Source organism: Lontra canadensis, unplaced genomic scaffold (assembly GCF_010015895.1).
Source record: "Lontra canadensis isolate GAN:19392208 unplaced genomic scaffold, GSC_riverotter_1.0 scaffold508, whole genome shotgun sequence".
In the NCBI taxonomy this organism is placed as follows: domain Eukaryota; kingdom Metazoa; phylum Chordata; class Mammalia; order Carnivora; family Mustelidae; genus Lontra; species Lontra canadensis.
This window is the reverse complement of record NW_022631499.1, coordinates 23512-40538: the sequence shown is the minus strand read 5'-3', so window position 1 is coordinate 40538 and position 17027 is coordinate 23512. Positions and strand designations below refer to the sequence as shown.

The 17027-nt window shown below is 34.4% G+C and overlaps 1 protein-coding gene across 1 annotated transcript in view; it reads right to left on the bottom strand.

Annotated features, from left to right (window-relative positions):
* Positions 1 to 16625, bottom strand: part of LOC116863078 (serine/threonine-protein kinase WNK1-like) — a 38712-nt gene extending 22087 nt beyond the window's left edge. Inside the window, exons 1-3 of the mRNA XM_032850574.1 lie at positions 16433 to 16625; positions 5909 to 6129; positions 3689 to 3846 (exon numbers count right to left, since the gene is read on the bottom strand). Of these exons, the coding sequence (XP_032706465.1) occupies positions 3689 to 3846; positions 5909 to 6129; positions 16433 to 16554 (501 nt within the window). The 5' untranslated portion in view covers positions 16555 to 16625. The remainder of the gene's footprint in view (positions 1 to 3688; positions 3847 to 5908; positions 6130 to 16432) is intronic.
* Between the last annotated feature and the right edge of the window lie 402 nt (positions 16626 to 17027).

Here is a 17027-nt window from a genome sequence, read left to right as displayed (position 1 = left end):
TTGGTTATTTCACTGAAAAAGTTGAGAACTATGTGTTTATCTTCTCTTATACAGATTGTGTAATTACCGTGGGAGGGGAATATGACATATCAAGAGATAGGTCTTTTTTTTCACATTAGAAAATTACCAGAAACCAACCACTACCCAGTCTTTTGTTTTTTCAACTTTATCCCTAAATTCTGTTCATTAAACTAAGAGTCAGCCTTTTTTTTTTTAATTCTTTCTCATAAGTAAAGCATATACCCATACTTGCCAAGTCTTATGTTTTTTTAAGAACTGTATTTGCAGATTCAATTATCTTGTATATAGAAAATCCTAAGGAATCTACTAAAAAACTATTATAAATTCAAGTAAATTTGTCAGTTTCAAAACTCAGTATGCAAAAATTAATAGTATTTGTAATGTACAATCAAAAACTGAAATAAAAAACTCAATTCCATTTATAATAGAATCCCCCCCAAAATACATTATTCAGGAATAAACGTAATTAAAGTAGAAGACTTATACTCTGAAAACTACAAAACACCACTGAAAGAAATTACAAGAGATCTAAGTAAATGGAAAAACATCCCATGTTCTTGAACTAGAAGACTCAGGATGGTTGTCATGTGTCAAAACTCATCTACAGATTCAATGCCATATTTACCAGATCCCAGCTGAACTACAAAAATTGACAAGCTGATTCTAAAATTTATATAGAGTTGCAAAGGACCAAGAAGAGCTGAAACCTGAAGAATAAATAAAAGGACTCACACTTAACGAATTCAAAACTTACTACAAAGCCAAGACATACAGATCCATGGAACAGAATTGAGGGTCCAGGAGTAAATTCACGTGCCTATGGTCAACTGCTTTTCAGCAAGGGTGAAATCATTCAATGGAGAAATAATAGTCTAGACATAATAGAAATCTAGAAATAATAGTTGGATAGTTGTCACAAGCAAAAGAATCAAGTTAAAACCCTTACCTCACACCACATACAAAAATTATCTCAAAATGAAATAAAGATCTAATTATAAGAACTAAAACTATAAAACTCCAAGAAGAAAACACACAGGGGTAAATGTTCATGACTTGAGGTTTGGAAATGGATTCTTAGATATGACACCAAAAGCATGAGAAAAACAAAAGATAACATACATTAAACTCGGCCTCATCAAAATGAAAAACTTTTGTGTCCTAAAGGGCACTAGTAATATAATGACACTATTAAGAAATTACAACTGGGGTGTCTGGGGTGGCTTAATCAGTTAAGTGTCTGACTCTTGATTTCGGCTCAGGTCATGATCTCAGGATCAAGAGACTGAGCCCCGTGTCGGGCCATGCACTCAGCATGGAGTGTATTTGAGATTCTCTGATTCTCTCTGCCCTTCCCCCTGGCTCTCTCTCTCAAATAAATAAATAAATCTTTAAAAAAAAATTCAACTGACAGAATGGGAGTAAATAATTGGAAATCATCTATCTCATAAAGGATTTCTATCCAGAATATACGAAGAACTCATACAGCTCAGTAATAAAAAGACAAATAACCCAATTAAAAACCAAGTAAAGGATCTGAATAGTCATTTTTCCAAAGGAGAAAAGACATACAGTTAATAAGCTTTTATCAGCATACTGTAATTAGAAATGTTTGCTTACACATTTATCTTCTATATCGGAGCTAGTTTTCTGAAGACGGAATATATATGTTATTCATCTTTAATTATCTGATGTCAGGCTCTGAACTTGGTATGTAGCATGTGTTTGCATGTGAGACTTATTTTATATTTGAGATAGTGCTAAAGGTAAAGACAGAATTAAACAGAAATACTTTGTAAAGATAAGGTTACAAATCTTAAAGAAGAATATAAAGCAGTAAAAATAAACAGCAAGCACCTATATATAGTGCTTATTGTATACTAAGCACCATTTTAAATGCTTTATATTAATTCAATTTTTGAACTCCTAAATAAAATAATCAATTACAAATAAAACGCTATGATTGAGATCAGTTAAGAAGCCTGGAAAAGGTGAAAATCATTACGTAGTGAAGCCCATCAGATAAAATTTTGTGGGGGAAGTCTGTTAAATCCAGTATAAAAACTGACTGGATAGCAAAAGAGCATGCATACAAGGTAAATAGCATGTACAAATGGAGAGGAAAAAAGGAAAGGATGTGGCAGATGTGCAAGATAATAAAGAGGACTGGCAGGGTGCCTGGGTGGCTCAGTGGGTTAAAGCCTCTGCCTTCAGCTCGGGTCATGATCCCAGAGTCCTGGGATCGAGCCCCGAGTCGGGCTCTCTGCTCAGCGGGGAGCCTGCTTCCTCCTCTCTCTCTCTGCCTGCCTCTCTGCCTACTTGTGATCTCTGTCTGTCAAATAAATAAATAAAATCTTTTTAAAAAATTAAAAAAAAAAAAATAAAATAAAAAAATAAAGAGGACTGGCTTGACTAAAAAAGGTGTTTAGACAAAGATGAAGAAGAACGAAGATTATAGTAAGAATTTGTACATGCTTTCATAAGCAAACTGGTATCATGAAAGCTTCTTATACCAAAAAGAAATAGCAAGGAAATTCAACTAGTTCAAGTGAAGCAGAAAAACAAGTTCATAATGTTAACTACTTCAGGATGGCAGTGTAAGGTGTGAATTAAGTAAGATATGAAATCAGAGTTCTGACAATGGGAATGAAGGACTATACCTAAGAGTTCTTCTGAACCAAGAATCTGATAAATAGCATCTGGTGAATAGAAAAACAAGGAATCAAATATACTTCTTGAGGTTTCAAGAATTCTAACTAAAATGCGGGGAGGATTTATTTATTTATTTTCTAGATAAAATACAGGGGTATTCATTCCAGTGACTATCCCATCCTATTCCCCAAAGAAAAAAGGGATAATGTAAATTATTAGGCATTGGGGGAAAACTGGGGAATATTGAACTTGGGATATAGATATAGAACTCAGATATCTAACAAGCAAAGCAGATGAACTTTCTAAGGGCAAAGTAGAATAGTGATTAGGATACTCATCAGAATTATCTGAAGGCTAAACAAACTACACTTACTACATTTCTCTTGCCCTTGCCCAGCCTGAGAAAAAGAAAGTAGGGGGCAACAGCTGTAGATTAAGAGACATACAATAAAGTACCTTCTGTGGACCCTGATAGGTCCTATTTTGAACACTGACTGTAAACAGACATCTCTGAAACAATGGGAGAAATATCCTAATAGGTGAGGGTATTCAGATGATCCAGAAATTACTGTTAGTCTTAAACCCTTGTAGTTACTTATAAATGATTTAATAAATTCATAAATCAATTTTAAACCACTTAGGGAAAGGTCTGTGAACAAAGCAACCTGAGTAAAAGCATTATTTTTAACTCAGATAATATGTTTTATGGTCGGAGGGAATGAGAACTTAGAAGAATAAATTAGGGTTTGAACAGTAGTAATGAGAGTATTTTTAAACATAATATATCTCAAAATAAAGCTTTAAGTGCAAGGAGAATCCAGAATATACTGGTACTTCTTTGATCTTTATTTTTGCTCTCACTAAATCAGATGCAATAAAATCTCTCAACTCCTTCTTCCCCCAGCGACTGAGTATGCTTTCTACTATTGCTCCCTTTTGCATGGTTCAATGATATCCAGCTTGGCATTCCTTTTTTTGGTGTGACTTAAGCTCACTAATCAATCAGGGTAAGACTTACACTGGTCACTCGACGGTAGATCTGAGCAGCATTTTGGCATTCTGAGTAAGGATATTCAGATGTGGCCATCTCAAGCATGCACATCCCAAAAGCATAAACGTCAACAGATTCATCATATTTTTCCTCATACATCTCAGGGGCCATGAACTCTGGGGTACCTTAAATTAAAAGAACAATTTAGACTCAATGTGAGCAGAGGCTACAGATGTTACTCACCTGGGGGAGAAGCAGAGGGGTTGACCTGTGAGATAGAAGCAAGTGGAAGGGGAGGGAAGAGAAGAGAGAAGAGTGGTGGGGGCAGGGAAGAGGAAGAAAATCTTAGTTTCTTCCACCAAATATGTCAGAACTTCTGCTGCATGGCCTTCATAAAAGAAACCAGGACAGGGTCAAGTGTTTATTTATTTACTGTTTCAAATGGATTACTGCTATACAATGTCAAAATAGAAACTTGGATAATAGAAAAACTGATATAATTCATAATGAAAACAAATGCAAGGAAAAGTAAGAGACGAGCAAGAAATAAAGAGGATACAATGGCATCTACCAGTAAGACAAGATGGGTTAATAAAGATCAAAATACTTGCCTGCCCCCTGCTGTATGGTAGTTGTAAGGTTGGTATTTATAGCTAGTCTTTGGCCATTAATTCCACCTGATCAATTTCACTTTTAAGGAGGCCTTGCATGAAAAATCCAATATTCAATATGTTTTTTAAAAGAAAAAAAAAATGTAATGGTCTATAAAGGCCACTCACCAGAACCCTTTCTTTACATACTTACCATACCACCTGCAGTACACAAATAAGTCTACTGCAGATAACAAAAAATACAGTGAAGGACATCTTACAGATCTTACAGACAAAAAACAAATACACATAAATGAAGAACTCAAATACAGACTGAGTTACAAGCACAGAGTATGTGATCCCACAGACCAGGTTTTCCAATGGTTCCAAAGAAATTAAGTCTGGATACCTCAAACTGTAGGACATTTCCAAGAACAGGCTTACATAGCATGGTTTAAACAAAAAAAAAAGGCGGGGGGGAAACTCTCTTGAGTTAGAGATTTTTAAGGAGTCAAAGACAATCAAAGAAATGTTTCCTTTTCCTATAAGGAAGACAAAAAGGAAATTCAGCTTTAAATAACTCTTTCCCAATTCTTCTTGTTAATCTATTTTAAGAAAATCTAAAAATAGTATTCCAAATCCAAGTCACATAATATTCCATGGAGGACACTATTTTAGAAGAATGTACAAATTACTGGTGTTTTATGGTTTTCTCTTAATACATAAAATTCCAGCGTACTTAAAAATTAATGGTTTCCTTGCTGTCACCAACTTTGGGGGGAGAATAGAATATCTGCAAAGATTTCAAATTTTCAAAGTGTCATATCCTCTTCAGAGAGTGAAAGGTTATCAAAGTAATAAGCATTAAATTATTTTTCCGGCTGCAACTCTATAACATATAGTTGAAAGTCTGAAAGGACAGGCTTGTTCTTGGATCAGTGATTCTAAACAAGGGGTGATTTTGTTACCCAGGGACATTTAGTCCAGAGACATTTTTGGTTATAACAACTGTGGGAGAGCTGGAAAGGAGATGTGCTCCTGGCATCTAAATAACCTTATAATGCACTAGAAAGCCCTTACAACAAAGAACTATCCAAATGTAAAATAACACTAGGGTTGAAAAGCTCTGTTTCAGATATATCTTCTGAAGAGTAGGAGTAAGAAAAGTTAAAACCAAGTACTCAGAATAAACTCATTTTCACATTTTAAAATAAAGTCTTAACAGGTAGATACTTTTGAATACATATAATCTAACACTTCTTTAGAAAGTAAACTACATATAAATTCAATTTCTTTCATAAGAAAGTAACTCTATATGTATTATATAGTAATTATTATACAGTACTTATATAAATAACTACATAATTAATATATATCAATGGAATGACCCAGTAAGATTGATAGTTACATAAGGTTTTGTCAACAAAATTCCCTTTACTTCTCTTCACATAACTTTATAAAACAGTTAGTCTTCCAGATGATTCCAGAAGCATATAGAGAACTCCACATATCATAAGTAAAACTGATCACTTCCTGAGTTCAAGCTAGGAATTTTCGAAGGCTTATTTCACATAATGAAAATTCTAACAGGGTCAGGTATCAAAATAAAAGGAATATCAGAAAACCAGTTAGGATGCAAGGTACACCTGAAACATACCTATTACACTCTTGGCAAAAGAAGCCCGCTTCAGGGTTGCCAGACCTAGGTCTCCAATCTTGACTGAGCCTGTAGGGCCAGTGATAAAGATGTTGTCACACTTAAGATCTCGGTGAATAATAGGTGGAGTTCGAGTATGAAGAAACTGAAGTCCTTTAAGGATTTGACGGCACCAGCTTCTTAGAACTTTGATCTTCATCACCTTAAACCTTTTCAGGTACCTAGAAAAGGCAAAGTATACCAAACAGGTTATCAATGATATGAGTTTACTGCTTTGAAGAATTCCATTAAATTCTAGCATATCTGAGATGGGAATATCAAATTTACAATATTAAGATTCAGTAACCTTAAAAGTTAGTGATACTTTTAACAAGGCTAAAGATGAAAGAATAACAAGTGGTTGGTAAATGAATTCTAATAACAAAACACAAAAAACGAATTCCTTAAAACTGGATCACTACTAAAATAGTTTAGAAGTTAAGAGATAGAAAAATAAACAACAACAATTTTAAAAAAGCTAAGGGGTAGAATTTGACTTCTGGTAAATGGTGAAGTAATTCTTACTGGACACAGATATAATTATAAACCGTAGTAAAAAAAAATATAAAAACAACCACTTCAAGGCTCTTGAGAGCAATCAAAATTAGGCATGAATTGAAAGGGAGCTCACATGAGGGAAAAAGGAAGCACTGCTTGAGCTTCCTATTTTCTAAATCTTTTCAGTTGAGGAAATGCTCTACCCTGAATGTACAGATCAGCTCAAGTCTAAATAGAAGCCTGTAGCCTTATTAGCTGAGAAACAGAAAAAGTTCAAGATGACCACAGCAGCTAGAACAGTGCTGTCCAAAAGAACTTTCTATAGTGACAGTCTGTTCAATATAGTATTCACTATACAAATATAAATTAAAATTTAAAATTCCATTTTTCAGCTGCATTAGCCGCATTTTAAATGTTTAACAGCCACATATATCAAGTGGCTACCATTTTGGATTGTACAAATTATAAAACATTTCCATCACCACATAGAGTTCCAGTGGACAGCAGAGATCTAGAAAGTAAAGGAGGGAAATCCCAGAAGGGTAGTACAGAAGGGGAGTCCCAAATCCTGAATAGTCATTCTGCCCAAATCTCTTTGAAGATAATAAAAATGTTCTATACCTTAATCGGATTTTGATTACATGAGTGAATATGCCTTTGTCAAAATTCATAGAACGATATCATTATGACTAACTACACTTTTCATTGTATTTAAATTTTACTGTAAGGAAAAACAAAGCATATAAATATTAGAACTTTAATGAAATAAGCACTTGAGTGTTTACACGTGAAGCATACTGAGGTCTACATCTTACTTTGAAATAAATAAAATTAGGAAAGATAGGGAAATGATTAGATGGACATATGTGGTAAAGTAAATGCAGCAAAAATTAATAATAGAACCTAGGCAGTGAATATGTACATGTTCATTGGTAGTTCTTTCATTTTTTCTGTATAACTGAAAAATTCTAGGAGAAAATTTTGGGAAAAAGTTGAGTCTGGCTTCTATCTCTTTCACATTTACAAAATGATCAAGTATATAAAATATAACAGATAACTATATATTAACCTTGTAACTTATAATTCCATTAAATTTGTTTAGAATCACTGGAATTTTCTATGTGAACAATTACATAACCTGCAAACAAGGGCAGTGGTATTTCTTACATTCCCATCTTTATGCCTTTAACTAGTTTTCCCTGCGTTTATGTCTTATTTAATGGGTGGCCCTATGAAACGATAGTGAATGTAAGTGGTTAAAACAAGTATTCTTGCTTTGTTCCTAATCTCAGGAGCAATGGTTAAGTTTGACATATTAGTTATAGGTTGGTGGATGTTGTTTAGCAGTTGGAGAAAGTTCCCTACCATTCCTAGTTTGGCTAAGAGTTTTTAGCCATAAATAGATAGATACTGAATTGGCAAATACTTTTTGACATATTTTGAAATGATCATATGCTTTTCACCACTATTCTGTTAATGTGATGAATAACATTGATTCATTCAATGTTAAACCAACTTCGTGATCTTGGGATAAATCCTCTCTGGTATTAATGTATTGTAATTGCTGGCTCCAATCTGCTATTATTCTGTAAAAGATTTTTAGATCAATATTCATGAAGAACATTGTTCTTAAAATTTCTTTTTCCATAATATCTTAGATTTTGATATCAGTGATATCAGTGTTATGCTGGCTTCATAAAATGAGTTAGACAATAATTGTTCCACCTCTATATTTTGAAAAAATTCAACACAGTGTATTTTCCCATTTTTATTAAGATAAAATATACATAAAATTTACCATTTTAAAGTGACACTAAGTAATTGATACTGTTATGAAATCATCACCACCAACTATCCCCAGAACTCTTTTTATCTTAAAAAACTGAAACTTCATACCCATTAAACAATAACTCCCCAAAGCCACCTTCCCTTAGGTTCTGGAAACTACCACTCTTTCTGTTTCTATGAATCAACTACTCTATGTACCTCATAGAAAGTGAAAGCAGTAGTGGTATGTGACTTTTTGTAACTGGCTTATTTCACGTTGCATAATGTCCTCAAGGTTCACTCGTATTACAGCACGTGTTAGAATTTCCTTGCCACTTAAGGATTAAAAATATTCAACTGTGTGTGTGTAGACCGACAGGTACGCGCGCGCGCACACACACACACATTTTGCTTATCCACTCTTTCCTTGATGGACACTTGTGTTGCTTCTTTTAGCTAAATAGTGATAAAATAATGGTCATGAACTTTCTAAATTTGACAAAAGACATGAATCCACATATCTGAGAAGCTCAACAAACCCCAAGAATACATATAAAGAGATTCAGATTCATATATTACATTCAAACTGTTGAAAACAAAAGACGAGAGAATCTTGAAAGCAAGAGAGAAGCAACTCATCATAATCAAGAGATCCTCAGGAAGATTGTCAGCCAACTTCTCAGCAGAAACCAGAGGCCAGAAGGCAGAGAAATGACATATTTAAAGTGTGGAAAGGTGTGTGTTGGGGGAAACCTGTCAACCAAGAATTTTATATCTAGCAAAAAATATCCTTCAAAAATAAAGGCAACATTAAACAAAAGCTAAGAGACTGTTACTAGTATATCTGCCCTACAGGAAATGCTAAAGCAAGTCCTTGAGGCTGAAATAAAAGGACACTGGACAGTAAACTGAAGCCATAGGAAGAAATAAAATCTCTGGTAAAGGTAACTACACAGCTAAATATAAAAACAAGTATTAATGTGTTTTTGGCTTGTAACTTCTCTGTTCATTTCCTACATGATTTAAAAGGCAAATACATAAATCAATAATTACAAATCTGTATTAATGGGGATACAACATATAAAGATGCAATTTGGATCTTTGCAAAATCTGCAAAAACACAAAAGAGGTGCAAAGCTGTATAGGAGCAAGGATTCTGAAGCCACTGAAGCTAATCTGGTAACATTTCAAACTAGAGTGTTAGAAATTTATGGTGTTAATTGTAATCCCTAAGGTAACCACTAACAAAATACTTTAAAAATATATACAAGGGAAATAAGAAGGGTATTAAAATGGTTTCTTACAAAAAAAAATTTTTTTAAGCAGTAATGAAGGAACAAAAAGGTGTCAACACATAAAAAAAAAAAAAACCCAAATAGCAAAAGTGCTTCCTTATCACCAATTACTTCAAGTATAAATGAATTAAATTTTCTAATCAAAGAGAGGGCTGAATGGAGATAAATATGATCCAACTACATGTTGTCTACAAGAGACTCACTTTAGATTCAAAGACCCACACAGGTTGAAAATGAAAGGACACAAAAAAGATATTCCATGCAAATAGTAACCAAAAGGGAATAAGGTGGTTATATTAATATCAGACAAAATAGACTAAATAAAAAACTGATACGAAAGATAAAGAATATATATTGATAAAAGGGTCAATTTGTGAAGATTATAACAAATATAAACATAATACACATCAAAAAGAGTTCCTAAATACATGAAGCAATTACTGACAGAATCGAGAGGAGGAGTACACAGTTCTATAGCAATAGTTGGAGACTTAATAGCCCACTTTCAAAAGTGGATAGACTGAGGCGCCTGGGTGGCTCGATCATTAAGTGTCTGCCTTTGGCTCAGGTCATGATCCCAGAGTCCTGGGATCAAACAATGCATCGAGCTCCCTGCTCCGAGGGAAGCCTGGTTCTCCTTCTCCCACTCCTCCTGCTTGTGTTCCTGCATTTGCTGTCTCTGTCAATAAATACAATCTTTAAAAAAAAAAAAAAAGTAGATATACCATCTAGACAGAAGATCATTAAGGGAATAGAGGATCTGAATAATAAACCACCTAAACATAAGAGAAATATATGGAACATGACACCCAACAACGGATGAATACATATTCTTAAAAACACATGGAACATTCCCTCAAGAAACCTCCCAACAAAGAAAAGTCCAGGACTACATGGTTTCACTGTTGAGTTTTACCAAACATTTAAAGGGAAACCACTAATTCTTCTCAAACTCTTCCAAAAAGTAGAAAAGGAGGAAACTCATCCAAAAAGTAGAAAATGACTTCATAAGTCATTCATCTGCCCTGTCAGCAAAGACACCACAAGAAAACTACATACCAATATCTCTTATGAATATAGATGCAAAAGTCATCAGGAAAACATTAGCTAACTGAATCCAACAACACAGTAAAAGGATTATACACCACGTACAATTTATCCATGAAATGGAAGTATCCGTCAACATTAGAAAATTAGTCAACATAATACACTTTCGAACAAAGGTAAAAAGACAAAACAAAACAAAACAACAACCTCATGATCATCTCAACTGATAAAGAAAAATAATTAGATAAATTCCAATACCTTTCCATGATAAAAATACTCAAACTAGGAATAGCAGAGAATATATGATAAAGAACATTATGAAAAACCCGAACCTTACATCATACTCAATAATGAAACACTGAAAGCTTCCTTACTAAGATTAGAAATAAGACAAGGATAACCACTGTTATCCAACATTGTACTAGAAGTTCCAGCCAGAGCAGCTAAGCAAGAAAAGGAAATAAAAGTATACAAATTGGAAAGGCAGTAAAACTATATTTGTAATGCCAAGATCCTATATAAAGAAAATACCAAAGAACACACACACCCTCACAACTAGAGTTAGTAAAACAATTCATCAAAGTTGCAAAAGTGCAAGATCAACATACACAAATTAGTTGTGTTCCATACACCAACAATTAACAACCTGAAAAGGAAATTAAGAAGACAATTCCATTTTGCAAAAGCACCCAAAAGCATAAAATATGTTGGAATAAATTTAACCAAGGAGGTGAAAGACCTATGCATTCTAAACTAGAAAACACTGTTGAAAAATTAAATAAAACGTAAAAACATCTTGTGCTCATGGATTGGAAAACTTAATATAGTTAGTTAAATGGCAATAATAACCAAAGTGACCTATAGATTCAATGCATCTATAAATATATTTAATTCTATCTACAGATAGAGTCAAAATTCTATCAACCTTCTTGCAGAAATGGAAAACTAATTCTCAAATTCACATGGAATTGCAAGGGCCTCAAATAGCCAAAACAATACTGTTCTTAAAGATTTTATTTATTTACTTGAGAGAGAGAAAGAGAGAGAGAGAGAAAGTGAACACATGCAGGGGGAGCAGCAGAGGGAGAGGGAGAAGCAGGCTCTCAACTGATCAGGAAGCCTGACGCAGGACTCGATCCCAAGACCCTGGGATCATGACCTGAGTTGAAGGCAAACCCTTAACTGACTGAGCCACCCAGGCACCCCTAGCCAAAACAATACTGAAAAAGAAGAACAAAATTGGAAAACTCACATTTCCTAATTTGAAAACATATTACAAACTACTGTAATCAAAACAGTGTAGTACTGGCTAGGGACAGATATACAGACTAAAAGCATAGTATCAAGAGCCCAGAAATAAACCCATACATCTATGGTTAAATGATTTTTGACAGGAGTACCAAGACCATTCAAAAGGGCTAGAACAGTCTCTTCAACAAATAGTGCTGGGTAACTGGACAACCTTGTGCAACAGAATGAAGTTGGGTTGCACACCTCACACATACACAAAAGTTTACTCAAAATGAAACAAATGTAAATGTAAGAGACAAACCTGTACAAGTTTTAGAAGAAAGCTTAGGGGTAAATCTCCATGATCTCGGTTTTGGCATTAGATTCTTAGACCTAACACCAAAAGTACAAGCAAGAAAAGAAAAAAGTAAATTGGACTTCATCAACATTAAAAACTTTACGCATCACAGGAAGTAAAAAGACAACCTATAGAATGGGAGACAGTATTTGCAAATCGTATTTCTGGGAAAGGCTTACAGAATATATAAAAAACTCTTACAACTCAACAATAAACAAACAAACAAAAAAATTAAATTGAACAGAGATTTGTTCGAAGACATGATGGAATAGACATTTCTCCAAAGACAGATAAATGGCCAATATGCACATGACAAGTTGCTCAACATCATCAGTCACTACAAAAATCCAAATCAAAACCACAATGAGATACCATGTCACACTTGGTAGGATGGCTATGAAAATAATAAACAAGTGTTGGCAAGGACATGGAGAAACTGAAACTCTTATACATTGTTGGTGGGAATGTAAAATGGCTTAGTCACTGTGGAAAACAGTTTGGTGGTTCCTCAAAGAGTTAAATATAAAATTAACATGACTTAGCAATTCCACTTATAGGCACACATCCAAAAGAAATGAAAATATATACTCAAAACTTATACACAAGTATTTATAGCAGGACTATTAGTGATAGCCAGAAGGTGGAAACAAATGTCTCTAAGCAAGTGAATTGTGGTATACCCATGAAACAAAATATTATGTAGTCATAAAAAGGAATGAAATACTAATATGTGCAACATCATGAACCTTGAAAACATTATGCCAAACACAAAAGGCCCCATTATTTTATGACTCTATTTATATGAAATAGCTTGATCAGATAAAACCAGAGACAAAAAGCAGTTAGTGGTTGCCAAGGGCTAGGATTAGGGGGAAATGGGGAGTTGCTTACTGGGTTTGTTTTGCAGGACTGAAAAGTGCTAAAGAATAGTTGCACAGCAACATGAATGTATTTAACATTATTGAACTGCACACTTAATAATGATTAAGATGGCAAATTTTATGCTATATTTTTTAAAGATATTATTTATTTGAGAGAGAGAGAGAGAGACAGCAAGAGCTGGGGGGGAGGGGCGGAGGGAAAGGGAGAAGCAGATGTCCAGCTGAGCAGGAAACCTGAGAGGGGCTCAATCCCAGAACCCTGGGATCAGGACCTAAGCTAAAGGCAGACATTTAACTGGCTGAGTCACCTAGGCACCCTGCTACGTTTTTTAATCACAGCAAAAATTCCTATCCATGAATTGCAGAGGTCAGTATAATTCTTCATCTTGCACATGGAGAACTGAGGCCCAGACATGGGGAGCTAGTTGACCCAAATCACAGCTAGGCAGAAACAGAGCTAGGAGTAGAACTTACCATTCGTACTCTGTCTAGTGCTTTCTACTATACCCTCCTGCTCCCTTAGCTCTGAGGCTCGGAAACAGAAACAATGATGGGGAAAGAGAACTTTAAGCTTATAAAGAAAAATGCCAGGAACTTAGATGGTGTGCAATTAAAAGGCCAAAGATTTATCTGATCTGAAGAGAAACCAGAGTATTGATGGTGTGCAATTAAAGAGTAAATACACCGCATGGGAAGGAAAATGGAGAATAACTACTTAATGAGTACAGTGTTCCTTTGAGGTGATGAAAATGTTTAAGAACTTGATAAATCATGTAGTGGTTATACAACACTGTATAGACAAAATATCCATACCTGAATTGTACTTTAAAATTTTTAATTTTATGTTGTGAATTTCATCTCAATTAAAAAAAATCTAGCTTTATTTCTATTTCCTGAATCAAATTTTCTAACCCATATTAATTTTCAGGTATGGGTGTCAATATAAGTATTAATAAATATGCAGAACAAAGGTAGAAACCTAAAAAGTCCGAAAAGCATGAAAGTTGGAACCAACTCCCATCCCTTTTGCCCCTTTTGCTTCTCTAAATGCTACCAATATTCCTAATTATTCTGTATTCTTCTAGTATGAATATGGATTTGGTTCTCTGTTATAGTCAACTTTATTAAGCACTGTGAAAGAAAACAACTTAATGTCCTGCTATTCATTTGAACTGCTAACAAAGTATTAACAAGAAGCAGCTTATAGGACTTGCCTTCATGGCTGTATGAAAGTCATATATAACTATATGAAAATATGGGTTTGTTTTAAATCTACATGCTTGGGTGGGGGGTGCGCCCCGGTGGCTCAGTTGGTTAAGCATCTGCCTTCAGCTCAGATCATGACCCTGGGGTCCTGGGATTGAGTCCCACATCGGGCTCCCTGCTCAGCAGGGGAGCCTGCTTCTCTGCCTAGTGCTCCCCCTGCTTGTGTGCTCTGTCAAATAAATTCTAAAAATCTTCGTTTTTAAAAGTAAATCTATTTGCTGAGAACTAAATACACATCCTCAAGTCCTTCCTTATTCTCTTGATTCTTCTAGAATGATAATTAAATCTAATGTCTTCTCACTCCATGTCTCATGTTGTTTTTGCTTTCTGATATTCACATTTATCCTTTTTAGTTCAATTTAGTCTGCTGTTTAACCTAATCAATGAAGTTTTAATTTTAAGGATTTTTTTTAAGGATTTATTCTTATTTCTAAAAGTTCTTTGGATCTTTTATTACTACATCTGAACTTTTTTTTTTTTTTTTTTTTTTAAGTAATGCCTACACCCAGCATGGGGCTAGAACTCATGATCCCGAGATCAAGAGTTGTGTGTTCTACCAACTGAGGGTCAATTCCACAGAGGCTTAGCCTACTATGTTAACCCAAAGTCTCTCAATAAACTTTTTAAAACAAATAAAAACAAATTTAAAACAAATGTCAGAGGGTACTCATAGGGTATGCCCCAACAGATTATTGACAGCCCACTAAAGTACCTAAACTGGTGAAAAGAATCTCAAGGTACAGATATACACATAACTAATAACCACAATTTTAATTCATTCAAATAGTTTTTAAATTTCAGGCATAGTGCTAGAGAGCACAATCTAATGGAAGAAAGAGATATATTAACAAGCAGCTTGGATGATGAGGATAAAGATGTTACCATAAATATTGGAGAAGCTGAGTGGGGAAACCAGAATTTGCAGGAGGGAAATAATCTGTTGGCTTTTCAATATGTTAATCTTGAGCATCCAAGAGCACATCCAAGTCATTACATCCAAAAGATACAAAACTGTTTCAAATATCTGGGATGAATTAGCTCAGTAGTATTAACTAAAGAAAGTGGTAAAGAATGAATACATACCAAAGATACAATTTTTAAAAGTCCAATTCCTCCACAATAAAAAATTTAAACCATATAATTTATAGTCCATTTGACCCTGGAACAACATCGGTTTGAACTGTGTGGATTTACTCACATGCAGACTTTTTATAGTATAGTACTGTAAATGTATTCTCTCATGATTTTATTTTCTCTAGCTTAATTATAAAAATATAGTATATAATACATATAATATACAAATAGATGTTAATTGACCATTTATGTTATCAGTAAGGCTTCTAGTCAACAGTAGGCTACTAAGCAATTAAGTCTGAGGGATTTAAAAGTTATACTTGGATTTTCAACTACATGGAGGGTCAACTGTCCCTAACTCTCACATTGTTCAGGGTTGACTGTAGTTTTCTCACTGTAGTTTCCTCTCTGAGTACATGTAATCTGAGAGACCTGGGATTCCAAAGGCAAACTCCCATTCCTAGTTTAAAACTCTTTTAGGGAAACGGAATACCTTGTTGGGAATTGTTCAAATGGAGAACAAGAAATTTCTGCATTTGACCTGCTTTCGTGAAAGAAATGATGAGTCTAGCTATTTCGGCTTTAATTTCTGATACTAAGGCAAATGGATTTATCTAGCAATAACTGTCACAGTATCATTTGAATCTGACATAATAATAGTTGCACAGATGCAGCAATAACTACTGTCCAATACAAGGTGATAAAGTAAATGGAGTAAATGGAGAAAGTAAATAAGCTTCAACCTCATTTAAACCACTAGAGGGCCACATTGTCACATGATTTCGTGATCCCTCAGCTGCTGCTCAATTTTAGAAGTGCAAATCAACATGATTTAAAATAACTAGGTTTATTCTGTAATAACTTATTTTAATATTACTATTAAATAATTATCAAATTATTTTATACACCAGAGGACTTAGTGGGCAAGAAAATGTCCTACCAAGAGTTGGAGGGATTGTTCCCTCCTTGGTACGCTCGGCCAGAAAAGCAGGACTGATAAAATACGACATGAGAAAATTCAAGTTCTTTCAAACTTCTTGGTCAACTTTTATAACATTGATAGACTTACGTTTTAAGTGTTCCAGATGTCATAAGTTCAGTCACCAAAACAATGCACTTCTTCCCTTTTACTGTGGACTCCCAGGAATCATAGAATCGAACAATATTGGGATGCTGAAGACCCTTTAACATTTCAGCCTCTTCTTTAAATCTCTGCCTCTCAGACTTTGTTAATTTTCGATCCTAAAATCATGAACCAAAACAGAATGTGGTTTAAAATAACAGAATACCAAGCCACACAGCCAAATTTAAATGCTGTTAAGAGTACACTTATCTTGATAAGAAATGTATAGAACTGCTGAATCATACTGCACAGTTGAAACTAATATAGCACTATATGCTAATTATACTTAAGTAAAAATAAAATAGTTTAAATAGGGAAAAAAAAACCCACCAAAAAATGAAATCTTGCCATTTGCAATGATGTGGAGAGAACGAAAGGGTATTATGCTAAGTGAAATAAGTCAGAAAAAGACGATTATCATATGATTTCACTGATATGTAGAATCTGAGAAACAAGACAGAGGATCATGGGGGAAGAGAGGAAAAAAGGAAATGGAACAAAACCAGAGAGGGAGACAAACCATGAGAGATTCTTAATCTCA